Source organism: Pleuronectes platessa, chromosome 16 (genome assembly GCF_947347685.1).
Source record: "Pleuronectes platessa chromosome 16, fPlePla1.1, whole genome shotgun sequence".
Classification (NCBI taxonomy): Eukaryota; Metazoa; Chordata; class Actinopteri; order Pleuronectiformes; family Pleuronectidae; genus Pleuronectes; species Pleuronectes platessa.
This window is the reverse complement of record NC_070641.1, coordinates 2,366,905-2,392,911: the sequence shown is the minus strand read 5'-3', so window position 1 is coordinate 2,392,911 and position 26,007 is coordinate 2,366,905. Positions and strand designations below refer to the sequence as shown.

At 41.6% G+C, this 26,007-nt stretch overlaps 1 protein-coding gene across 1 annotated transcript in view; it reads left to right on the top strand.

Moving 5' to 3' along the window:
• jupb (junction plakoglobin b) overlaps positions 1-26,007 on the top strand; it is a 57,195-nt gene that overhangs the window by 17,845 nt on the left and 13,343 nt on the right. Inside the window, exons 8-14 of the mRNA XM_053444445.1 lie at positions 7,158-7,277; positions 8,964-9,182; positions 17,117-17,269; positions 18,331-18,450; positions 19,055-19,205; positions 20,371-20,492; positions 22,618-22,660. Coding sequence (XP_053300420.1) covers positions 7,158-7,277; positions 8,964-9,182; positions 17,117-17,269; positions 18,331-18,450; positions 19,055-19,205; positions 20,371-20,492; positions 22,618-22,660 — 928 coding nt within the window. The remainder of the gene's footprint in view (positions 1-7,157; positions 7,278-8,963; positions 9,183-17,116; positions 17,270-18,330; positions 18,451-19,054; positions 19,206-20,370; positions 20,493-22,617; positions 22,661-26,007) is intronic.

Here is a 26,007-nt window from a genome sequence, read left to right as displayed (position 1 = left end):
AGAATTTTTTGTTGTTACAGTTTTTCACAATTGTTAACACACATTTTTCAAAACAATAATGGTTTCCTTAAAATTGCACACAGAAAACTGAAAACCTCACACACAAAATGCTAAACCTGACACTCCCTTCGCAAGATGACTCTTTGCCATCAAATCTCTTAACTGTTTTCAAAATGGAACTCGTGTTTTCATTGGGTACACAGCCATATTTTCAAATGACACACACAGACCATTCATTGATTACACACAGCTAAGCATTTGCTGCACACTACCAAGCATTTACAGCACACTGAAGTGCAAAATTGAAAACACAATTATCGAAATAGAACACACCATATGAATGACAATGACTGGAGAATGAGCCATTTCTCCTTTCGTAAAAAAATGTCTCAGTGTAGGACTACTTTTTTCATAGTCAAACATAAAACAGCACACAAATATGCAGCATAAAAAGGTTTATTCTCAAACCATGGTTGAGCACATGGTCTACCACAGTGGCCCAAATCTCATTAGAGATGACCATTCTCCTTCTTCCTTCTCCTCCTCCTCCTCCTCCTTCTTCTCCTTGTCCTCCTCTCCCATCCAGAAGGACGATGTATCGTCCTTCTGGATCAACTGTTGTGGATTAATGGGATTATTTTCTTATTTCGAAATTCTTGCTGAGAATACTTGATTGAATTGAGATTTGAGGTTATGTAATTCTGTATGTGATCAATTATTCTATTGAAGTAAGCATATGTTTGCCTTTAGTTTATTAAGATGGTTTACCATTTTTATACTTTTAGCCTGAGAGCGAATGCCGCGCACGTGTTATTAAATTGAGTGTCTTCTTGGTGTGACAGTACCTCTGTAAGAGTTTAATCTGTGTGTGTGATGTATACATCTTACTGACAATATATCTGTCTTTAGTTATGGCGCAATTATAACGTGACACATAACTGCATAGACAAAATACAAAGCAATGGTGTGAGGTCACAATGAACAAAAGACGAAAACAAACAGAGAGAGGAAATATACCAGGAGGCACAGCAGAGATGTGAGGATGTGTTCATCTGTATAGGGAGCAAGTGTGTGTGTGTGTGTGTGTGTGTGTGTGTGTGTGTGTGTGCTCTTGCGCACGGGCGTGTGTGTGTGCATGTAATGATTGTGTAGTGAGAGGAGGAAAGAGAAGAGGAATCAAATGAGATTATTAAGGAGTAACCAAGCAGAAAAGCAGAGAGCTAGGGTCATGTTTATGGAGTGTTCAGAAGAGCCAAGGTTTTATTTCTGAGTGTCAGAATATTTGTCCCTCAATGTAAAGTCTGTCAACCACAAGGTGTACCTGCTTGTTTTTTCTATTGACCTTTATGATTGAATACAGTACTTTGCATTATTTTATTTTTTTGTGGGGAAATTGGTTGTTCAGGCCAAATTTAGCTCCTTCAAGTTCGTTTGCCTTTACTCTTGACCAGTTCTTTTTTTTCGAAATGTTCAAACGTTGCCACAATTGACCGGGGTCCTCTGCAGTGTTAATTTCGTTGACGAAAACTATGACGAAAACTATTCGTTAACGATCTTTTTTCCATGACGATGACGAGACGAAGACGTAACGAAAACGGATCTTTGAAAATAAAAACTATGACTAAATCTATTTTAACTTTCAACGAAAATGTTGGTGGTTGACTAAGTCATAACAATTGTTTTAAACATCATCGTGTCAGGCCGTCATGAAGTATCAGGAGCGGGCGAGTGAGTGTGTCTGTGTGTGTGCGTGTGTGTGTGTGTGTGTGCGTGTGTGCGCCCCAGATAGCGCACCGGTCCTGAGGCTCCGCCCCCTGCCCGCTCACTCGCTCAGAGACACACGATCAGAGCTCGTTCACGTGAACCGGCTGCTTCTTAACTATGGAAACAGTGAAAACACAGAGTTTCTCTGGTCTCAGCTGATCAGAGATCAGCGCAGCAGCTTCTTGATCAGAGAAGAAGCTGCAGTTGGTTTCTACCGAGCTTCAGTTTCTGTGTCCGCCTCCAGTCTAACCTGTTCTCACTTTTTGTTTTCACATTTAAAACTAAATATATATTTTTAAGCTATTAGGCTGCAGCTATATGTTTTTATTTATTTCAAAATAGGGTTCTTCTTATTTCATACATTTCCCACAAACATTGGGAGGACTCAAATAACCCTACAAAGTTCTATGTTTAATTCATTTCAAAGTAGGCCTACACTTGCCTGTGTATTTTCTCCTCATCATAAGTGTTCTGTGTTTTCCTTTGTTGTAACAGGTACAAACAGCAATAAAATGTCAAGAGTTTTCTTTATAGTTGTTCTATAATTTCGTAAATGCAACAAACTATAGTTTAGTATAGTATAACTTTATATTAAACTTTATTAGCTTTGTTATCAAATATGTTTTACGGCTCCAGACACATTTTTTGGGGGGAAGAGGGGGCAAAATAAGTAAGTAAAGGTTGCCAACCCCTGCTATAGACCTTTCTGGTAGGGATATCTAATGGACAACCTAAGTACTGCAAGCTAGACTATTATGGAGTTTTAGACACAACACAGGGTCCCTGGGCCTGAGAAGAGAAGAAAAGGAGTTTAATGTGGCTACTAAATGTGACTAAAACTAGACTAAAATGTAATTCGTTTTCGTCGACTAAAACTAGACTAAAACTAAGAAGGATAAAAATGACTAAAAGGTGACTAAAACTACTATGCATTTTCGTCAAAAGACTAAGACTTAGACTAAATCAAAAATAGCTGCCAAAATTAACACTGGTCCTCTGAATGATGCTGGGCCAATGCGGTGTATCCGGTGGAAGGTGAAGCTGTCGACGGTGTGCAGTGGAAGTTTGAGGTGTGTTTTTATGGTCGTTGATCTTTGTCTTGGGGTTGTTGGGTGTACAGTGCCTTGCATAAGTATTCACCCCCTTTGGACTTTTTCCCATTATATACTGTTACTAACTGGAATTCAAATAGACTTAAATAAACTTTTTCCCGTTTGATCAACAAAACATGCATAGTACTTAGGAGGTGCAAAATAAATTTTATTGTGACAGAAACAATAATGAGAACAAAAAAGTTGACATCTGTTGGGTGCATAAGTATTCACCCCCCTGTGTCAATACTTGGTAGAACCCCCTTTCACTGCAATTACAGCTGCAAGTCTTTTGGGGTATGTCTCTACCAGCTTTGCACATCTAGAGATGGAAAGGTTTGTCCATTCTTCTTGGCAAAAAAGATGAAGCTCAGTCAGATTGGATGGAGACCGTCTGTGAACCGCAATCTTCAAGTCTTGCCATAGATTCTCTATTGGATTGAGGTCTGGGCTTGGACTGGGCCATTTTAAGACATTAACATTCTTTAATCCAAACCATTCCTTTGTAGCTCTGGCTGTATGTTTAGGGTCATTGTCCTGCTGGAAGATGAACCTCCGCCCCAATCTCAAGTCTTTTGCAGACTGCATCAGATTTTCTTCAAGGATTTCCCTTTATTTGGCTCCATCCATCTTTCCCTCTATTCTGACCAGTTTCCCTGTACCTGCTGAAGAGAAGCATCCCCACAGCATGATGCTACCACCACCATGTTTCACTGTTGGGATGGTGTGCTCAGGGTGATGGGCAGTGTTGGGTTTTCGCCACACATAGCGTTTTGCATTGAGGCCAAAAAGTTCAATTTTGGTCTCATCTGACCAGAGCACCTTCTTCCACATGTTTGCTGTGTCTCCCACATGGCTTCTGGCAAACTCCAAACGGGATTTTTTATGGATCCCTTTCAACAATGGCTTTCTTCTTGCCACTCTTCCATAAAGGCCAGATTTGTGGAGTAGACGACTAATATTTGTCCTGTGGACAGATTCTCCCACCTCAGCTGTGGATCTCTGCAACTCCTCCAGAGTAACCATGGGCCTCCTGGTTGCTTCTCTGATTCATTTTCTCCTTGTCCGACTCTTCAGTTTGGTTGGACGGCCTCCTCTTGGTAGGTTTGCGGTTGTGCCATATTCTTTCCATTTTCTTATGATGGATTTTATGGTGCTCAGAGAGATGTTCAAAGCTCTGGATATTTTTTTATAACCTAACCCTGCTTCATATTTCTCCACAACTTTATCCCTGACCTGTTTGGTGAGCTCCTTGGTCTTCATGATGCTGTTTGTTCAGTAATGATCAACAAACTCTGAGTCCGTCACAGAACAGGTGTATTTATACTGAGATTAAATTGCAGACAGGTGGACCCTATTTACTAATTATGTGACTTGCAAATGTGACTTGTGAATCTAATTGGTCGCACCAGATCTTTGTTAGGGGTTTCACAGTAAAGGGGGTGAATACATATGCAATCAACACTTTTCAGATTTTTATTTGTAAATAATTGTGAAATCCATGTAATATTTCCCCCCACTTCCAAATGATGCACTATTTTGTGTTGGTCCATTACATAAACTCACGATGAAATAAATTTTAATCTGTGGTTATACCATGACAAAATGTAGAAAAGTCCAAAGGGGGTGAATACTTATGCAAGGCACTGTAGTTTCAGTGATGCCGGAGAAGATCAGATTAAAACGCTTACTTCTTGTTGGTAAGTCCAGGATAGTTCATTAATTTGTTTAGAGACTGTTTCCATTTGTCTCGTTAGAGTTTTTACGGATGTTTTTAGTGAGTTGTTAAAATTTATGATGGATCCGTTTTTTTCCTTTTGGCTGATGGGGTGACTGCGTTGTTGTCATGATGTTCACATCGCTACCTCTGGTAGTGGACTAAAACCAGGTTTAAATGACGCTGTTTCGAGTGGAATATGAATGTCAGGGTCAGGTCACCTTTGCTGCAACAATGATCCCTGAGACTGTTTAGTGGACTCACCGACCCTTCCATAGGCATAGTGGAGAGTAGATAATAGGTACATTTTCAGTGAACAATCCTTTTAAGGCATTAAGAACATTGGCTTACCTTCCCCTTCTCCAGTAGCGTTTTCATGACAGAGCACCTCAATGAACGGGATCATTACAAATCAAACCCCAATCCAGCTTTTTCCCTAGGTGCACAGTTGTGATGAAATAAACACACAAAAATCAGGACGGTAAAAAGTTGTGTAATATTGTTTTATATTACGTAAGATTAGAAGAGTCATACAATTACAGTTAGGCATTATTGAAACACGTTTATAATTGTTTCCCCCTGCACCCAATGTTCAAAGTAGAGAGCCTACTGTCAGCGTGGCCAATTCAAACATTTTGCCATGGAAATACAGAAAAGGAAAACACCAAAATGCATAAATCATCACTTCACTATACTTTATCAACATTACATCAAGTTTGTTTATAATATTTGAGAAGTTGATTTCTACTCTGTAAACAAAACCAACTCTCAATTTATTTGGCAAGGTCAAACTCATTGGCATGGAACTGCAGAAAAATATCTAAATAAAAATCAAAAATCAAAAGCACAAGTTCAATACCAGATTGAAAGGTTCTGCTCTGGAAAAAAAATGATTAAATACTGATCACTATATCACTCTCCAGTATACCAGGTATAATAAAACTAGTACAATTTTCAAGAGCTCACAATAATGTTGTGCAATAGTGCTTAAAAGTGTTACCACAGAATGATGTGCCTTTATGCACTCAATAAATTTGGTTATCAAAATAAAATATAAAACATTAATATTTAAAATATTAATATTAAATCATAACTTTAATTGGTTAAAGTTCTCGCGGGGCACCACCCTTCATAGAAGGGAAAAGAGCCAATTTATCGATTAAGATCAGTCTCATTTAGATCTAGTTCAATTAGAAATCTCAATATTTTACCATTAAAGATTATATAATGAACAGGGAAGGCTATGGAGTTCTTAACAGTGTTACTGTTGGCAAAATTCACTTATGCAATATTAATGAAATAACAATTGTGAAAGAAGAACATTTATTATGAACATAATAAAGTATAAAAGCACAAATTACTAAACAATCAAACTAACTAATGACTAATTGACTAAATATGAGTGTGTGTGTGAATGTAAATTAGTGGCCTCCCAAAATGGCTGACCAAATTTCACACCTTTCTAGAATGCTTTCAAAATGGTAGTTTATTCCCTAAGATAAGAGCCCCCCCCCCCACTTCTTCTGAGGTTGCTCTACGGGGGTAGGTTTAACTAGGGGGAGACTATGCGTGTGTCTGTGTAGATGTTAATCAGATAATGCAAGAGTCAGAGAGACCTACAAAGGAGGCCTATGAAGGGCCTAACTAACAATTACTTTCAAATAACTTGTTGCCACAATATCACAACACATATCAAACTTATAAACACACACCAATCAAATAAACAGTCTTGCTTAGCGTAGTATAATTATTAAGCCCAGATTATGTTATCAGTCCGAGGGAAACGGGAAAAGAAGTTGCAGTCCAGTTGCAGTTCTGTTACGTCTCCCGGGTTTGTGGTCGTAGAGTTCTGCATTCGCGATTCTGTCGAGCCGTGTGCTCAGATGCTTGTTGAAGTTCTCCTGCAGGACATCGCGTCGCTACGAGGAGTTTTGTAGAGCTTGAAGGGCGAGGAGATTTCCTTGAGAAGATGAGCTGGGAGCTGCACCTTTGACCTCCGGTAGTTGGTGGGAAGAGAAGATTAGGCTGGGACAGCCAGGCCCTCTCCTCAGCAATGCAGGAGAAACGGCTGGAAAGCCCTGCTGTCCTCGGTGGGATGGGAGAAAGAGAGGCTGTAGCAGCCTTCCGCCCTCGGGAGGATTGGAGAAAGAGAGAGAGAGAGGGGAGACCTCTCCTTATATTGGCCCCGGTGACCTCACAGGTCTTGGACCAGAGTGACCAATAGGAGTGACCCTCGTGGTTCTTGACACCTTTGTGTGACATTGCCCAGATCCCAGGACATGCAGCATCCTGTTACATCCTCTGGGAGACTGAGTTCCTTGACTTTCTGAGATCAATGGAACCTGTGGCATCTTGGGGGATTGAGTCCACTCCAGCACATGCGGCTTGCTTGTTTCAAGTTTGACTGAAATGAGGCCTGTGGTTTGCACAAAAACCATGTCCCAACAATAAGTTTGTCATGACTTTTTGACAACTGAATTAAATTTTTCTCTCACAGATTTTTGTCATCTGTAAAATCCCCAAAATACACTGATTGCATTTTATGATTTGTGTTAATTCCTTCTCTTTCTGGTCCCTTTGCGAAGGAGGGGTTAGATGGTCTGCTACAGATATTAGTCACCCAGCTGGGTTCAGATGATGTCAACATGTTGACCTGTGCAACTGGCATCCTGTCCAACCTCACCTGTAACAATTCACGCAACAAGGTAACCACAATTATGTTTTTATTATTAAACCATGGGCTAATGCCACTGACGTATTCTAGGAATAATCGGCACTTACTGTGTAATTTAAAACAAGTTGTACAAGTACTTTGTGACCGCAAAACAACAGCTCATCATTAGAGGTGGCAGATGCATCAGTACTTTTACTGATTCTTTTACTATTTACCAACAGTCAACTCTGAAGTAATGTGTAATCTGTGTTGACTAGAGAGTCCTCCTGTACTGCTCTTAAAATAGGTTAACACCAGTGGCCACTATACTTTTCAAGCCCAAGATCACTTTAATTCCAAACATTTTCTGTTAAAGGTTGAATTTACGAGCATAAATATACACAAAGAAGGGTAGTTGTGCAACTTTACCTTTTCAATGCACAATATTCACATTATTATTTTTTATATCTGATATAATATATAATATCATTCATATCTGTTTAATGCACAATATTTAGCTTCAGTCCAACAATATTTTCTTCAGAGGGGCTGCTACTGCAGCACAATATTAATACATATAGGTTTTGCCTTGAATATGGCAATAAATATGACTATTTCCTTGTATAAAATAGTCTTGTGTATTCAAATAAATACCAGTGCTATACAGTATGAAGCCCTGCATCTTCTGCTCCTGCAAATATTTCAGAATAAAAAACCTTTTTAAACAAAAGAATGGATTCGGTCAACAGAAACGCTGGAGTGCTTTTATTTTGAAAAACATAAAAGGGTTGCAACCATTTATGTCTGTGACATAAATTAACAAACCAACATTTAAACTCAGGTGAAATATAATTTTCTCTGTTTATTCTGCAGTAAACCACGATGTTTATCTGTCTATGACAAACATATTTACAACACTTACTTTCAAAGTAAAAGCACTCCAGCATTTCACTTTCTAAACCCATGTATTTCTTCTTGGGCTTTGATTATTATTGACAGATGCACGTCTTCATACCATAGGGTCCTGACATTTAATTTAGTACATAATCCAACTCGTATTCAAGGAAATGTGTGAACAACAGACAACCGACACACAGCTCATCTGCGGCCAAACCTTAGCCTGTGAGTCCAGAGAGTTCGGGATTGACAGTGAAGGTTTTAGAGATGGACCAGTAGATCGCGATAGACGGGTTGGCGACCACTGGTTTAGACAGTTGACTCACTAATGTATTCTTTTGTTGAGCTGGGATGTTTAGCCTAAAATTGTCTGGGGCTCATGGGAAACAGTGTTCGTAAATAAAGTTATCAGTGTATTTGATACAGATAACACACACAACATGCATCTGTTTGTACTTCTTTTCACTTTCTGATTTCTTCATCACTTCAGAGCACTTTAAGTTCAACATTACACAAGACATACACTCATTTCCCGGAGACTTACACTCACCTTAACTTGAACTTACTTGTCATGACCAACCTTTAAAAAATGTCTCCATCTTTTAAGGTGATGATTTACGATCAACTAACCTCAGCTTTCCCTTTTCATAAGGACTTTATTGTCTTGACAGACACACACACACACACACACACAGGCACATTTAAATATAGTTGTCTTCCCACTAATCCATATTTTCTTACATGAATGTATGTGCCACCCATGCCATGAATAAAGCTTCACAGCACTTCTGCTGCATTTCACATAAGAGGTTGTTTTCTTCTTTTTCTTCTTATCTCTCAGACTCTCGTGACTCAGTATGGCGGTGTGGAAGCACTGATCCATGCTGTGCTCCGAGCAGGGGAGAAGGAGGACGTTGCTGAGCCGGCGGTCTGTGCCCTGCGTCACCTCACATCCCGACACCAAGATGCAGAGCTGGCCCAGAATGCAGTGCGTCTGCACTATGGTATCCCTGCTGTCGTCAAGCTGCTGGGGCAGCCACACTACTGGCCTGTAGTAAAGGTAAGGAAGGCAGTCGTTTGTATTCTAATATGCCTCGGAGTGTTTGAAGAAAAGGAAAAAAGAAAAGGCAAATATTTTATAGGCCAAAAAGCCAGAAAAGCACTCACAGACAGGCATTTTCACGCACCACACCATAAAATCACATCCCTCATCAATGTCCACTCCCAGAACACCTCAGTTACGGCAATAACCACTAGCATGCTGTGTACCTCGATAGACAAACTTCCGGGCCCCTTACGTGCTTATGTATCCCTTCTTACGTGCTTGCGTGCGTCGCCCAATTTTTCTAACTAGACGGCAAACCTCCGCGAGCCTCGCGCAGCTCGCAAGACTGTGATTGGTCTGCTAACTACATCCTTTCCGGAGTCGTACTTCCAGTTTCATGCCACATAATACCGGCAGAAACAACGGAAGATTTAGAAGAATGAATATGGCCCAAACAGAAGAGTTTGTTGGTCTGTCCCTATGTTGATAGACATTATGTCAAACAGACAGGTTGTTGCAAAGGCCACTAGCTAGTGGTTTGTTTGAGTCAAGGTGTGAATGGCTGTTGATACTTGACAGGAAGACCCATCCTGCTATTATGTGAGTCTTTTGTCTTAGGAGTCCTTCGGGAGGATTCGGAATTTGTCCTCATTGATTCAGTTAAGCATAACCTGCATGTTCTTAAATTGTGAAAAGATTCAAGAGTTTATTATCATGTAAAGCAACTTGTATTAGGGCTGCTCGATTTATCGAAATTTAATCGTGATTATGATTATGGGGGTCAAACGATCTCCAAACTACTATAATCGAGTTGAAACGATTATTTGGCTTTTTTTTCAAAAGAGACGCACATGCGCAATTCAGTCCTTCCCCCAAAGCATTCAGCGGTCCCAGCTGACTGGCTCTTACTCTCAAGCAGTTGTAAAGTGAAGGAGGCGAGTCATGTGTGTGGTGATCGGCGGTGAAAAAAACAGCGCGAGTGGAAAAGCAGGGAGGGCAGCAGCACATCATGTAGCGGCCGCGCCACGCACCGCTATTCTCAAGCGCGCTCCCGCCTGGCTGTTCAGACCGGTCAGACCAGACCCACATTTCTCCCCGCCGGTCAGTCGGTCATAGAGTGTTAGGGTTGCCATCATTAAGGGTTTGAATAACCGGGCACCGATATCCTGGTTTCACGGAGGAATAAGACACGCAGGCGTCATCTGTGTTTACCGGAACCGGAAGTGTTTACAAAAATAAAGCATAGACTTCAGAATAAGGGCACATTAATTATCGTTTAAATAATCGTGATTTTGATATTTTCCTAAATAATCGTGATTATGATTTTTTCCATAATCGAGCAGCCCTAACTTGTATAGGAGATCTGATGAATTGATCCCAACAATCAAAATGTTGGAAGGCAGCTATGCTTACCACTATAACACCAACACCACAAAATTCTCACAGTCTGGCTGCCAGAATGGGAGAAATGTGGGAAAAATTTTAAGTGAAAACAAGCTGAACAGAATCCAAAGAGGGGAAGAAAAGAGAAATGACTGAATAATAATTTTTGGGTGAACTATTCCTTTAATAAACAGAATATTAACAACAACATTCATAATAATATTGATAATAAAATAATTGTTGTTGTTATCTGGATCATGCAAAAAGAGCAACAGAAACTAAGTTTGCATACTCTTAAATCCTAAAATGCAGATTAGCTAGTTTTGTCTTCAATTAGATGCCTCAAGTCTCCAATCTAGCATGTTACTATTATGGTTACACTCTTACTGTGGAAACATCCTTGGTTTTCATGCTAACATCAGAGTTTAAAATACAGTGGATCCTAATGTGAAACAGCACAAGCACCCAGTCATAATGCTACCATTTAGCTCAGTGTCTGAGGAAAGCCAAACTCTTCAACCCAATTAGGTCAAGTTAGGTCCTCAGACCTTTAGATGTTTGGTTTCACCTGCAGTCTTCCTCAGTGTTCCATCACTGTTTAACCAAAAATACCAAACCAGAGAGGATAGCCACAGCTAAAAGGTCTATATAATTTCAGGTAGAATATCGGATAATTGAACTTGTTATATGGAAGACAAAATCTCAAATCTGTGAAAACACCCTTGATTTGATCCTGATTGTAAGGACACCACTATTGGAAGTCCTAAAAACACAGGAGTTGCAGTCTCACTGAATTCACTGATTAAAAACCAAGAGCAATGGTATGCTCTGTGCACATACAAGCTATTTAGAGGCCATTCATAAGTTAACTGTTGTATCATAATGGGGTTGTTGTTTGTGTGTTTTAAAAAAACAAGAGCCAGTCCAAGCTAATCACTTTTCACATTGTAACGCCATGTCAGCAAAAAAGAACTGTCGTTGTTTAACTCTTTGTTGATTCTCCTGCTGGCTATGTTCATGTTCCTTTTTTTTTTAGATCCTGAACTACATCTCCAGTTCTCCTGTTTATATGTGCTGTTGAAATGTTAAAATAGAATCGAGAATGATTCCAAGGTATTTAAAATCAGACAGCACCTCTTAACAAAGATATCAGGTTGGTGAGTCTGTGTGGATTTCCCAAACAGTCCTTTTATGCCTCAGACCTGATGGGCAGACATGAACAGATGACCCACCCTGCTCCACCTACCAGCAAACTGCTGGTGTCTGCAAAACAAGTAGGAGAGCAAGTCAAGCCGGCAGACAAGTAGGAGTAGTCATCACACAACACATCCCTTTTTTACACCAAAATTCATAATTTATATACTGCATGTGGGTTTGAGAACAGGTAAATTCGCTAAAAAAGGACAATTGAATCCCTTCACATTACATGACTAAAAAAAAGCAATTTGGGGTTCACTATCTTGCACAAGGACACTTCAATCAGGTGGACTGAAAGAGCTAGGAATCAAGCCACTGACCTTTTAAAGCGTGTTGCCATTGAAGTGGGATTATAGTGGGAACTGATAAACACACACGCACACACACACAAACATATTCCTCCCACTCAGTCAGACAGCCGTGCCGACGCATTATATTAAGGAAGTGAGGTATTGATGTTTAATGCTACGCAATAGAGAAATGGAGAATGTGACTTTCTAAAGGAACTTTATAGAGAGAGGTGGAGAGATGGGTGGGAGAGAGAGAGAAACAGTGAGGGAAACCGGAAGTTTTGCTCCTTCATAATGTTTAAAATGTTTTTTAAAACCCCAGATGTCATGTCATGAAACATACAATTTTCAGCCCTATGATAATTTTTCCAGAAAATTGATTTAATTTCACAGTAGCAGCATAAATGTCAAATTTTTTGTTCAGGTATCACATTTTACATTTTACATTTTACATTCAACAAACGACCCGAGCGGTCGTTTGTTATTGGACTTCTGTGCTAGTCATGGATTATCCATAACAAACACCATGTTCGAACATAAGGGTGCTCATAAGTGTACCTGGTACCAGAGTACCCTAGGCCGAAGATCAATGATCGATTTTGTGATCGTGTCATCTGATCTGAGGCCGCATGTTTTGGACACTCGGGTAAAGAGAGGGGCGGAACTGTCAACCGACCACCATCTGGTTGTGAGTTGGATCAGGGAATGGGGGAAATTTCCGGATAGACCTGGTAAGCCCAAACGAGTAGTGCGGGTGAACTGGGAACGTCTGGAGGAGGCCCCCGTCCTAGGTATCTTCAACTCACACCTCCGGCGGAGTTTTTCTGGCATTCCTGTGGAGGTTGGGGGCATTGAGCCGGAGTGGGCGGTGTTCAAAGCCTCCATTGCTGAAGCTGCGGCGGCTAGCTGTGGCCTCAGGGTCTTAGGCTCCTCAAGGGGCGGTAACCCTCGGACACCGTGGTGGACACCGGTGGTCAGGGAAGCCGTCCGATTGAAGAAGGAGGCCTTCCGGGATATGATATCCTGGAGGACTCCTGACTCGGTTGCAGGGTACCGACAGGCCCGAAGGGCTGCAGCTGCTGCCGTGTCGGAGGCTAAGCAGCGGGTGTGGGAGAAGTTCGGAGAGGCCATGGAGAAGGACTTTCGGTCGGCACCAAAGTGTTTCTGGAAGACTATCCGGCACCTCAGGAGGGGGAAAAGGGGAACCATCCAAGCTGTGTACAGTAAGGATGGGACTCTGTTGACCTCAACTGAGGAGGTCGTCGGACGTTGGAAGGAACACTTTGAGGAACTCCTGAATCCGAATAACACGCCCTCTATGTTGGAGGCAGAGCTCGAAGTTGATGGTGTTTCGTCGTCAATTTCCCTGGTGGAGGTCACTGAGGTAGTCAAACATCTCCGCAGTGGCAAAGCCCCAGGGATTGATGAGATCCAGCCAGAAATGCTAAAGGCTCTGGGTGTTGAGGGGCTGTCATGGTTGACACGCCTATTCAACATCGCGTGGGAGTCGGGTACAGTGCCAAAGGAGTGGCAAACCGGGTTGGTGGTTCCCCTGTTCAAAAAGGGGGACCAGAGAGTGTGTGCCAATTACCAAGGTGCTGGAAAGGAGGGTTCGGCCGATCGTCGAACCTCAGATTGAAGAGGAACAATGCGGTTTTCGCCCCGGACGTGGAACTACGGACCAGCTCTTCACTCTCGCAAGGATCCTGGAGGGGGCCTGGGAGTATGCCCATCCGGTCTACATGTGTTTTGTGGATCTGGAGAAGGCGTATGACCGGGTCCCCTGGGAGAAACTATGGGAGGTGCTGCGGGAGTATGGGGTAAGGGGGTCTATCCTCAGGGCCATCCAATCCCTGTACTCCCAAAGCGAGAGCTGTGTTCGCGTCCTCGGCAGCCAGTCAGTTTCGTTCTCAGTGGGAGCTGGTCTCCGCCAGGGCTGCGCCTTGTCACCAATCCTGTTTGTGATATACATGGACAGGATATCGAGGCGTAGTCGTGGTGGGGAGGGGTTGCAGTTCGGTGGTCTGAGGATCTCGTCACTGCTTTTTGCAGATGACGTGGTCCTCATTGGATCATCGGCCTGTGACCTTCAGCACTCACTGGATCGGCTGGCGGCCGAGTGTGAAGCGGCTGGGATGAGGATCAGCACCGCTAAATCTGAGGCCATGACTCTTAGCAGGAAACCGATGGATTGCTTACTCCGGGTAGGAAATGAGTCCTTAGCCCAAGTGAAGGAGTTCAAGTACCTCAGGGTCTTGTTCGCGAGTGAGGGTACTATGGCGTGAGATTGGCCGGAGAACCGGAGCAGCGGGGGCGGTATTGCGTTCGCTTTACCGCACCGTTGTAACGAAAAGAGAGCTGAGCCGCAAGGCAAAGCTCTCGATCTACCGGTCGATCTTCGTTCCTATCCTCACCTATGGTCATGAGGGCTGGGTGATGACCGAAAGGACGAGATCGCGGGTACAAGCGGCCGAGATGAGTTTTCTCAGAAGGGTGGCTGGCGTCTCCCTTAGGGATAGGGTGAGAAGCTCAGCCATCCGTGAGGAACTCGGATTAGAGCCGCTGCTCCTTTACTTAGAAAGGAGTCAGCTGAGGTGGTTCGGGCATCTGGTAAGGATGCCCACTGGGTCTGTAGTCATTAAGGTGGGACAGCGTGTTGCCAGAGTAACTGTGAAGCTGCTTTCCAGATACGACCAGGCCCTTGACTGTGGGTGGTTGAACTGCATTGCTCTCTCATTGTTTCCAAATTAAAGAAGAAATTACTGAACAAAAAAAAAAAAAAAAAAAAGGATGCCCACTGGGCGCCTTCCTTGGGAGGTGTTTCAGGCACGTCCAGTGGGGAGGAGACCTCGGGGAAGACCCAGGACTAGGTGGAGAGATTATATCTCAACACTGGCCTGGGAACGCCTCGGGATCCCCCCATCAGAGTTGGTCAATGTGGCCCGGGAAAGGGAAGTCTGGGGCCCCCTGCTTGAGCTGCTCCCCCCGCGACCCGACCCCGGATAAGCATTTTACATTTAGCTGACACTTTGTCCAAAGTGACTTACAATAAGTGCACTCCATCATCAATCAATCAATCAAATTGTATTTGTATAGCCCATATTCACATATTACAATTCGTCTCATAGGGCTTTAACATGGTGTGACATCCGCTGTCCTTAACCCTCAGCAAGAGTAAGGAAAAACTACTAAAAACCCTTTTAACAGGGTAAAAATACGTAGAAACCTCAGAGAGAGCCACATGTGAGGGATCCCTCTCCCAGGACTGACAGAAGTGCAATAGATGTCAGGTGTAGGTAAACATCATCAGGATTAAAGCCATACTGGATCCACCATTTGGACCTCTGATGCGCGATCCACAATCGTAATCCATGGTGCGGCCACAGAGGCCCTGGATCTGCGGGCAATAAAGCAAAGGAACTCGGGGAAGGGGTCAAGTCAGTAACATGTACTGATGAGATATGACTTACTTCGATGTAATAGGAATGGAGAAGAGGAAGGAGAAGCTGGAAAGAGAAGCTCCATTAGTCATGTGTCATAAATTCCCTTTGTGTCTTAGCGTCATCAGGGTTTTTTGCCTTGTAATCAATGATACAATGATACAGGCCGAACTTGAGGCTACACTGAGGCTCAAGGTAAATCTGACTGGCTACTGGTTTGTATGATAGTACGATGAAAACCATGTGGCCCACTCAGTAGATCAGCCATCAATACCTCTATGCCTTTTTAAACTATGCGCTTCCTATTTTAGAACATAGGACAAGTAACGTTCTGCCGCACTAATTAGCTCTAACTATAAGCTTTATCAAAAAGGAAGGTTTTGAGCCTACTCTTAAACAAAAAGAGGGTACAAACCCAAAACAACAAGAATCAAGAAAATACAATTACTTCAGAAAAGCAAAACTACAGAGTGCCATTTAAGTGCAACTAAATTGTTAGTTTAAATTATATTCAAGGTATTGTCAGAAGAGGTGTGTTTTTAGTTTGCACAGGAAGATGTGTCAGCTTTCTGATGCCCGGATGTCCAAGGGGAGCTCATTCCACCATTTAGGAGCCAGGACAGCAAACAGTCGGGATTTTGATGAGTGATTAGCTCGCAGTGAGGGAGCAACAACAGATTGGCAGATGCAGAGCGGAGTGAACGGGCTCGGGTGTAACGTTTGACTATGTCCTGTCCTACCACATATAACAATATTATTTTCAATGGACTCATAAACTCTCACAGATGACACCATTCCTGCAGCTTCAGAGTGGACGTCCAAACACATTTACAACAATTTCACTGACCGTATAAGCACAGGATTTGAGCCAAACGTTATTAGATAACTTTGTTGTTGGGAATTAAGGCATCATTGGACTGCTGCAGCTGCTTATCCAAAAGTCACAATTTAGTTTTTGATATATTAGTGTCACTACAAGTGTCCAACATCACAGCACATGTATGCAACAATGTGTATCCACTGATTTAATGGAGACATGTTTTCAGCGAATATCCATAAACAAAGAAGATTGAGAAATGAGAATGAGGATGAGAGAAGAAAGTAACTAGTAAGATTTAGTTAATGAATTTAATTTGGTCCTAAAAACAAGGCTGTGCACCAGACAGCTTCACATAAACCCATTCTCATCATGAGTGCAATTGAAATTTACATTTCAAGAATTTTCACAGTGTGCCCTTTTTACGAATGCTGTTCCCCACATCAGTAAAATTGCAAATATGTGCAGGTTTATAGACTTTGCTTGTGCTTGAAAAGTAAGATCTGAACTTGTCTGAACACTTTACTGGTGTAGCAGTGATTCAGCCCATATGCTGGGAGAGGACCCAGCTGTCTCCTGGGCAGCAAGTGAGCATTCCCTCCATAGAAAATGGTTGGATCTTTTCCCTCTCTTCCCTGTGCTTCCATTTTATATAAAGCATCACATACTGGTTGGTAAACATGAGTGCAGTTTGCTGGGGTTCCAAACGGGAGGTAGCACTGCCTTTTGGAGGATCACATCCAATGATGCCTTTAAAGCTGACCCACATACAGTGTGGAACATCCTGTTGAGAAAGCTCTTTGATCCTTCTTCTTTCCTCAGGCCACAGTTGGTTTGATCCGGAACCTGGCACTGTGCCCAGCCAATCAAGCGCCAATGAGGGAGGCAGGTGCTATTCCTCGATTGGTCAACCTGCTACTGAAGGCTCACCAAGACACGCAGAGACACGCCTCCTCGACACAGCAGACATACCAGGTCTGGAGTCACACACACACACACACACACACACACACACACACACACACACACACACACACACAAACACACACCAAAATTCCCCTGGCAGCTCAGTCATGAGGCACAGGAGGTAACAGAAAGCCACACAAGCAATCACTGTTTGAACATTCTACTGCAGATAAGATTATTATAAATGTTATGCACATTGCTGACCTACATTGTGCGGTTAAAGTTTTTAACCTGCAACACATTGAAGGGAAGGACTATTTTAAATGGTAATGATGCCATGGTGATGCTGATGGCTAAACTCTTGAGCTAAACTATGTGAAAAAGAAACACAAACTTTATTGTGGATGTTTTGACAACGGTAGGTAACTTCACTTCTATTTATGACCGAGGAAAATTCCTCCATATCTATTTAAATATGTGTATATAAGACAGAAATAGTTATATTTTGTTATTCAGTTATTTCAATTTTCAATCAGGAGGGACAGAGGAGAGTCTTTTGGTGCTTGGACCCCATCGTGACACCTAAGTGGTCGTCAAGACTAAAAAAGCGCCATATAAATACATATCATTGACCATAATGAATACAATGGTTGAGGCTCTGTGTAGAATAGAAAACCAGAATTACAACGAAAATACATTAACACCATTAGGATTACACATTGTCAATGTCTTTAAGCTTACACTCAATTAAGAACGACGGGAAAATAAGCCTTTTACACTGCCAGTCCAGTGATCTCAAGTTGTATCTTGTATTTTGTATCCCACGTAAATCTGTATTTTGTTTCCTGTCAGGTTTTCATCTATACTGACTTTTCCAGGTCAGGCTCAGAAAACACATCCAATCATAAATTACTCTCTTGAACTATGTGCAATGTGATCTGTAGCCATAAAGGTGCCATTAGGCTGCATGTTTTATTTCATATGTAGGGAAGTCCAAATTGGAACAAACAGTGAAAAAGAACAATTTCTGTCTAAATCTAGCAGATTTGTGAATGTTAACTGGTAATTAACTGGTTTATTTCTCTCCTTGACATCTCTGCCTCTGTATTTCTGTCTCTCTCTGTTTACAGGATGGTGTTCGCATGGAGGAAATAGTTGAGGGCTGCACAGGAGCCCTCCACATCCTAGCAAGAGACCCAATTAACAGAGGAGACATCGCCAGCATGCAAACCATACCACTGTTTGTACAGGTAAACTCAAAATGCTTATGAGACAATGCCAGGTTGCTGATGTTATATCAGCACCATGGAGGTGAGGAGTCAGCTTGTTTCCACCCTCACACACACTCAGCCTTCTGCAAGTGGATGATGGCACTAGAGGTAAGTTGGGGTATAAGTAGCAGGGATCAGTGTAGGGGTCATCCTAGTTTAAAATTAATCCAATATAGTGAACCAGCATTTGCATTCCTTTAGCCACATTTTTGGCACATTTAAGTAACAAAACTATACTAAATGTCCTGCATACCATATCCACGGCTGCCAGAGTTTGTGAATATTTAATCTTTGTGTCTGTTGCGCTGAGTCATTATACATAACTTCCACGTCACTAGCCAGGCAACACGAAAATGTTTTGCATTGACTTCATATGCAATCACATTGAACACAGCATAATAAAAACAGAACTTTATGTCAGCCTGATCGCTGCTTGGTTAAAATACAGAAACTGTGGTTGTTAAAGTTTTTTGGGTTAGGGTTAATTTTTAAAATTAATCTTTTTAAAAATGCTTTCAATGATCTGAATGTGTGTTTGTGTGTTTGTGTGTGTGTGTGTGTGTGTGTGTGTGTGTGTGCCCAGCTGCTGTACTCCTATGTGGAGAACGTGAAACGAGTGTCTGCGGGCGTCCTGTGTGAGTTGGCTCTGGACAAACAGTCTGCAGAGCTCATTGACGCAGAGGGAGCTTCAGCACCACTCATGGAGCTGTTACACTCCAGCAACGAAGGAATAGGTAAATCACATGTCAACTCACAGCTTGTACATAATATGCATTTTGAAATTTTTTGCATATATATCAATAAATAGATTTGAATGCTGTTTACTTTTTCAGAACTTGTACTAACAAATACAAAACCCTTTTTAATTAATAAAAACTAGAAGTATAAAAGTCTCAGGATCCAGAGTAAAAGAGGCTTGAAATGGAAGAGATTTAAGCCAACATATTTATTTATTTTTCTGAGGCCAAGCACACTTCTCTTTTTAGTTTCAATGAAAAGATACACCTGTGTGGCTGATGGTGAAGCTGAGAAGGTTTATCATGGTGAGTTGTGACTGCCATCTGCTGGAAGTCATAGTGAGTGAAATTGGAAAATCCAGCTCTCATAAAACTTCAACAAGATCTGCACAGTTCAAGTTTGAAAGGGTACAAATTGAGTACTATTTGTAATCCTGATAATCCACCAGACTGTCTGCATTACATTTAGCAGGGTACCCCAAATGCTGGGCTTTAATCAGATGACACATTAATACAGCAGTCTAATGACATCGAAGAAGTCCATTCTTGATTTTGTTTTAGGAGGATTCACAAAAAATAAAGAATCTTAAGAATAATCGGTCATGGGCAGTTTTTCATTGACCCATTAGTTCCAATTAAAACACAACTTAAATGCATTATTAAAAATATATTTTGGGATTATCTCATCACAGAAATAATCCAGCATTTCCGGGATGAAATCGAATTGAGACTGTGAGACAGGCCTTGTGTCCAAAATGTTAATTTTGCTTTGTTAGTTATTTAAGACCAAATCCTGAGAATTATCTTATTTCTTTGACAAGTTGTCCTCTTCCATAAAGACCTGGCCTGGGTTGTTTTTGTAAAATATATTGTGACACTGTTTTGTTATTATTACATTACATTACAATACATTAATACATTTACTTGTTGCAAAATGTGTTATTGACAAGAAGTCATTCTGTTCTTTCATTTTGGTTTGTTGAAAGTAAAGCTTTATATTTATTTAACTTTCCTCATGAAGTGATTCAGACTTTTATAATCATTTTGCAGAACAAGATTTCTTTCAGTTCATAATTTCTGCAAAATAAAAACACATATACAAAAAAAAAATCTGTTTACGGAATTATGCTTGTATGACTGTTATGTTACTGTCTCCCTGTAGCCACCTATGCTGCAGCAGTGCTGTTCCGAATTTCAGAGGACAAGAGTTCAGACTACAGGAAGAGAGTGTCTGTGGAGCTAACACACTCGCTCTTTAAACATGACCCTACCGCATGGGAAATGGTAAGAAGGCTGCGTGTGCGTGTGTGTGTGTGTGTGTGTGTGTGTGTGTGTGTGTGTGTACCTGACACACCACAACTGATTTGTCTCCTTTCAAAACAGATATTCTGTAAGAAGTACCACAAGGCTTTGAGTACTGGTTTTCACTGCTATATATATGACACTTAAAGCCATAGAGTTATATTTGTCCTGATAACGAAAGTCTTCTTTTCTTTTTGAAAAAAGCATCCCTTATCTCAAATAATGGATCATAAAAATAATTCTACAGCTGAGAAATATCCAAGCAGAGGTCATTATTGGTCCAAACAACCGAAGAGAAAGAGGAGACCAATCTAATATCAAAATTTTGCATGTTACCAGCAACTGCTTCTCCGTTAATTGAGTTATTATAATTAGGGGTCTCACGATACCAAAAATTCAGTAATCGGTGCCAATACCAGTAAAATAACACGATTCTCGATGCCAATTTCGATACCACGGTAAAAAAAAAATGATTTTCTAAGATACCATGTAGTTGAACTTGAAACATGAACTTAAACTTAAAAATAGAAAAATGTCATAAGACATACAAAACATGTGCAATAGAGCATAGCACAACATAATAAAGTGCAATTAATGGTCAAAGTGCAACAACTAGTGTCCCCAGACACATTCCAGACTTCCAGGCATCTTTTCAAAAGGTACTATAGAAAAACAACAAAACAGTGGATATAAAAGTGCAGCCATTCATATGTTGAACAGACACGGACACACACAGGCCCCGGGGCTCCGCCCCCCGCCCCTCTCACATGCTCAGAGACTCACACAGTGAGATCAGAGCTCGTTCACTCGTGACATCTCTAATTATAATTGAGGTTCCAGGAACAAGACCACAGCTCAACATCTCCTCCTCACATATCCACTCATCTATGTCTTATTAACTCACATGTGCATGCCTACATAAAGGTAACTAAACATTATCTCTTGTTTGTCTCAGTTCTCACGACGGTCACAGTTCTCTCGACCTAGACTTTCTAGGCATTTCAACTTGTCTCATCATGGAATGCTGGTTCTCAGCCCCTCAGACAGCAAACTTTTCGATGACCAAAGGAGTAGTCTTAGAATCTTTCCCATCCATATTCCCCCCCTCTCCGACGCAGCCATCCGTCCATCCACCACGTTTGCACTCCATCATGGACAGGCTCCTAGCCAAAGAAGTCAATGGTGGCTTTATGATAGGTCCTTTCATTAGTCTCCCGTTCCCAGTCTACAGCATCAGCCCTATCGTCATCCCCACCAGGAAACTCTCCGGAAAGAAGAGACTAATCATAGACTTCTCTTCTCACCACAGACCCACGATACCATGCTTCAACAGTCCTATTCAGGTTTTCGATGCATTACGCAACCATCACTCCACGCCATCAACCTTATTGATCTGAGTCTCAGCCACCAGGTTCTAAGCATCTCACAACTTTAGTCAAACCCTTTCATCTCTTTCTTCAACCCCCTTCATCTCTCCCCTCGCCTCACCATCTCCTGCTCGTCCCTCCAATTGAGTCTGCACAATTGTCAAATGTTCATGAACCAGGGGGGAAGCCAGAAGCTCATCGAGAGGTTTTGCTGCCTGTTTGCCTGTCTGATTCAGGACCTTCCGCATCTACCTGTAGGCTCTGACACAGCGTTAAAATATGTTTAGTCATCACTCCCCAATTTTATATTCTTTTATATTCTTAATTTAGACTCTTGCATACTCACGGTTTCTGCCAGATTTTTTGTTTCCCTTTGAACAGTTAAATCAAACCAGTGAGGTTTTTTCTAAATTCATTTGTTCATTCAATTTACATTTGGTCTAGAGACCTTCATTAATTTCTTTGATGGTTTTGCTATGATTCAACATTTTCAGTTTTCATCAAATGTCTCCAAGTTTTTCATGCACATGTGTTTTTTGTGGGAGTCATAGCAATTGTTCACTTGCCCAGCTAATTGTGGCCCTCTGCTGGTTGGCAAGGTTTGCTTGTTTGTGTGTGTATATCTGTCTCCAATCCACCGTCTCCCCTGAGGTGCTACTTTAATGACATGTGTGCTTTGTTTCCATAGCGATGTTCAAACATTATTTTGTCCATGTCTGTTTCTATCTGTTTATCTTCAGGCCCATACTGCAGTTCCCTTGGAGCCTACTTACCTAACTGATGGTGAGTATTCTGATTTAAAGGAAAGTACTTCTAGAACACTGTTCAATACAATCACACAGACACAGACTTAACATTTATCCGTACACTCAGGTGGGGTCTTCGTCACACATTGAACAGGACACATGAAAGGTTTGGTTGTCTCCCTTCACAAACAACATTAAAAAAAAAAGTTGTTTATTTGAGTTTATAGTGTTTGCCATTTTCAGTAGGCATCGAAATAATGTTCTCTCAAAAGTAACGACCTGAGAACATTGCGGTAAGACATTGGAAAAATCATTTTATATAAAATACATACATGTATTATAAATAGGGATGGGTATTGTTTGGTTTTTATCCGATACCGGTGCTTAACCGATACTTTTAAAATGATACCGGTGCCTAAACGGTGCCTGAACCGATACTTAAAAAAAAAAAAAGGTGCACAATACGATGCTTGACGACATTTAAGAAAGGCTTTTTTTTATGCCAAATACATTAACTGTTTAAAGTAGATTATAGATATGAATAAATACAAAACACTTTTTAACTTAAAATTATGAATAATATAATAACTGTTAACAAAAGTTTACACTATACTTAAATAAATAAAAATAAATACAAAACACACACAGTCTGACTCCTGACTCTGACTTCGGTGCCTGAGCTAATTGAAGACTGAGGGTCGCTTTTTCTATCTCTCCGAGACCCCCAGCGGCTGGGGCTGTTGCAGGCGAGGCTTCGGCCCGCCTTTTTCCCCCCAAAATGCAGACGCTTTTGAGAAACCTTTCTTGGCGTGGTCTTTGTTCCTCCCGCCCCCCGCCTTTCCATGCCGACCCAGAGCCAGCCGCGGCGCACAGCCACGGAGGAAATGCTCCCGGCGGAGGCAAGCCAGTGCCGGGGAGAGGTCCCGCGAGGAGATTCTCCCACATCTGCACGGAAGCCCTGACGCACGCGTTACGCGAGCAGCCCGGAGACAAGGGTTTGTCCACCGACAGCCCGACCCGGCTCATGCGGGGGCCCGACGGAAGGCGCCCCTTCCCGTGAAGGAAGGAGTGGAAGTGTGAGGAGGCGGGAGGAACGAAGACCTTAGTTTTCAATTGGCTCAGGCACCGAAATGAGGCACCGAAATCTGCGTTGCATTTCGGTCCGGGTAGGTACCGGTTGTATTGGAACCGGTACCATATTGGAACCGGTTCTCGGTACCCAACCCTAATTATAAACTATATTTTGTGCAGAGAGAACATACACCTCAAACAATCTCATTTATATTTTGAAGTATTAAGCATTATCTAATCTAAAACGGATATAATCTGTCTGTGGGGATGTTTACTACTTTCACCAATTAAAGACAGAGTTAATGCTAATTCTGAGAATCTTGCTAATTGAGCTTAAAACGTTAACTATCTACTCTCAGCAGGATATGTTAGAATTTAGCATACGCAACCACTTACTACCACGCAGGCGCATTAGTCAGACATCCCAAGGGGAGAAAGTGTTGTCGCCACAGCAACAAACTAAATAACAACAAAAGCAATATTACAATAAAGTGGGATACAACATGCACAACAGTCACCCAGCCTAAACACATACATATAGATCAGATTAATATCCCTGCCATATATCTCCTAAAGCGCAGGCGTACACAAACGCAAAGGGTCTTACCTGTATGATGTGTGTCTGACAGAGTGATAAGGAAATCATCATGAGTAAAGATCCTTACAATCAAATAAAGTATTGACAACAACTAACCCTTAATTTAAGAAATACTCATTCTAAGTTATGCACGAAGCATCAACATTAACTGTTTAATTATTTTTAGAAAGGGAAAAAATGTATCTAAGTGATACTTTTGTGTTTTCTGTGATGGAGTCATGTTACCAGCATAAGAGGGGAGGCTCTCATGCAAACCCCAAATGGCAAGCACAGAGAGAATTGGGTTCCAAATACCGAAGATCTGTACTAACGCAGGGGCTCGTTTCTAATTTTGGAATAGTGGCACATGGTAAAATTCACCAAAAGTACTGTATTGTTTTGCACATTTAGACTTTGCAAACTGAGCTTTTTTAATTACTAGTTTATAGTTTTCACCTCCATTCACTCTCCTGAATCTGTCTGGACCCTCCTGAGGAGGCTAACCTCCTGTACCTCTGATACATTGAATTGAAATACCTTCATATTTGCTGTAGATCTTACTATATTTCTTCAAGTTCAGAGCAGGACCAACAAAACCAAATCCCTTAAAGACATGTGTTGAAAAAGAGTGGTAAACCACAATGTGCAGACATTGAGACTAAAACCAGAATGCAACATTGTCTACATAAAGGAGAGAGAAAGGGAGATGCTACAAACACTTACTGAACCGATATCGAAAAGTATTTATCAGAGCGAGAGAGAGAGATTTGATTTTTGAAAACAACTTTATTAGATACTATTTGTCGACACAACACATTGAAACACCTAATAAGTTATTTTAAAACACACGTTTAGCTATGAATTAATAAATAAAATCACACAAGATAATCAGCATACAAAAGTTCTCGATCTGTCACAGAACATAAAACATCTTGAAAACACCACAGATCATTAAAAGAGTCCAGGTCACCTGCTGCTTTATAATAACTAAAATCAACCAATATTCTTGATTTGATCATGTTGACACAGACAGGGACCGACTCAATGTGGACGTCCTGCTCTACCTTCCTCTTCCTGGTTATATACACGGCCATCTTAGCCTGCCCTAAAACAAAGTTTAAAAGCTGGCTTTTATGTTTCTGTTTGCGAGTGTATTTAAAACCATGAATAAAACCCTGCTTGTTAAAAACCTCTTTAAAACTGGTAAAAACAACTTGTAAAAACAGAAACAAATCAGACAGACGGTGACACTCATAAAAACAGTTAAAGAGAGTTTCTTTTACATTACAAAACGGGCATTTGTCTTCCACCGAGTTCTTAATTATTGATAAAAAAGCGTTCACCGCTATTATGCCGTGGAGCAACCTCCACTGGAGGTCTCCGTGTCTCTTGCCCAGTGGAGGTTTGTAAAGCGACCTCCACTGAGGTCCGGTCTATTGGGCTCCAGCAAAATAGCTCCTCCAAGGAGTGTCTTTCCGTCCATTCAGTTTTTGAATGTTTAGTGTTTTTACCATTAGTCGGTAGAGATTCTTCCCGGAAGCTCCCTCCAGGGAGACCGGGCGAGCAGGCTGCACCAGAGGTCCAGAACAGTCCTTAAAATCCAGTGCCAGGAAGGTGGCGGGGAAAGGGTCCTCCACATTGGGGGAAATAGACCCATCTTTAAAAGAGTTTAAAAGCAAGATGTCCTGGTCTGCAAGTCTTGTCCTCCAGTGGCCAAGCACCCTCTCCATTGTCCG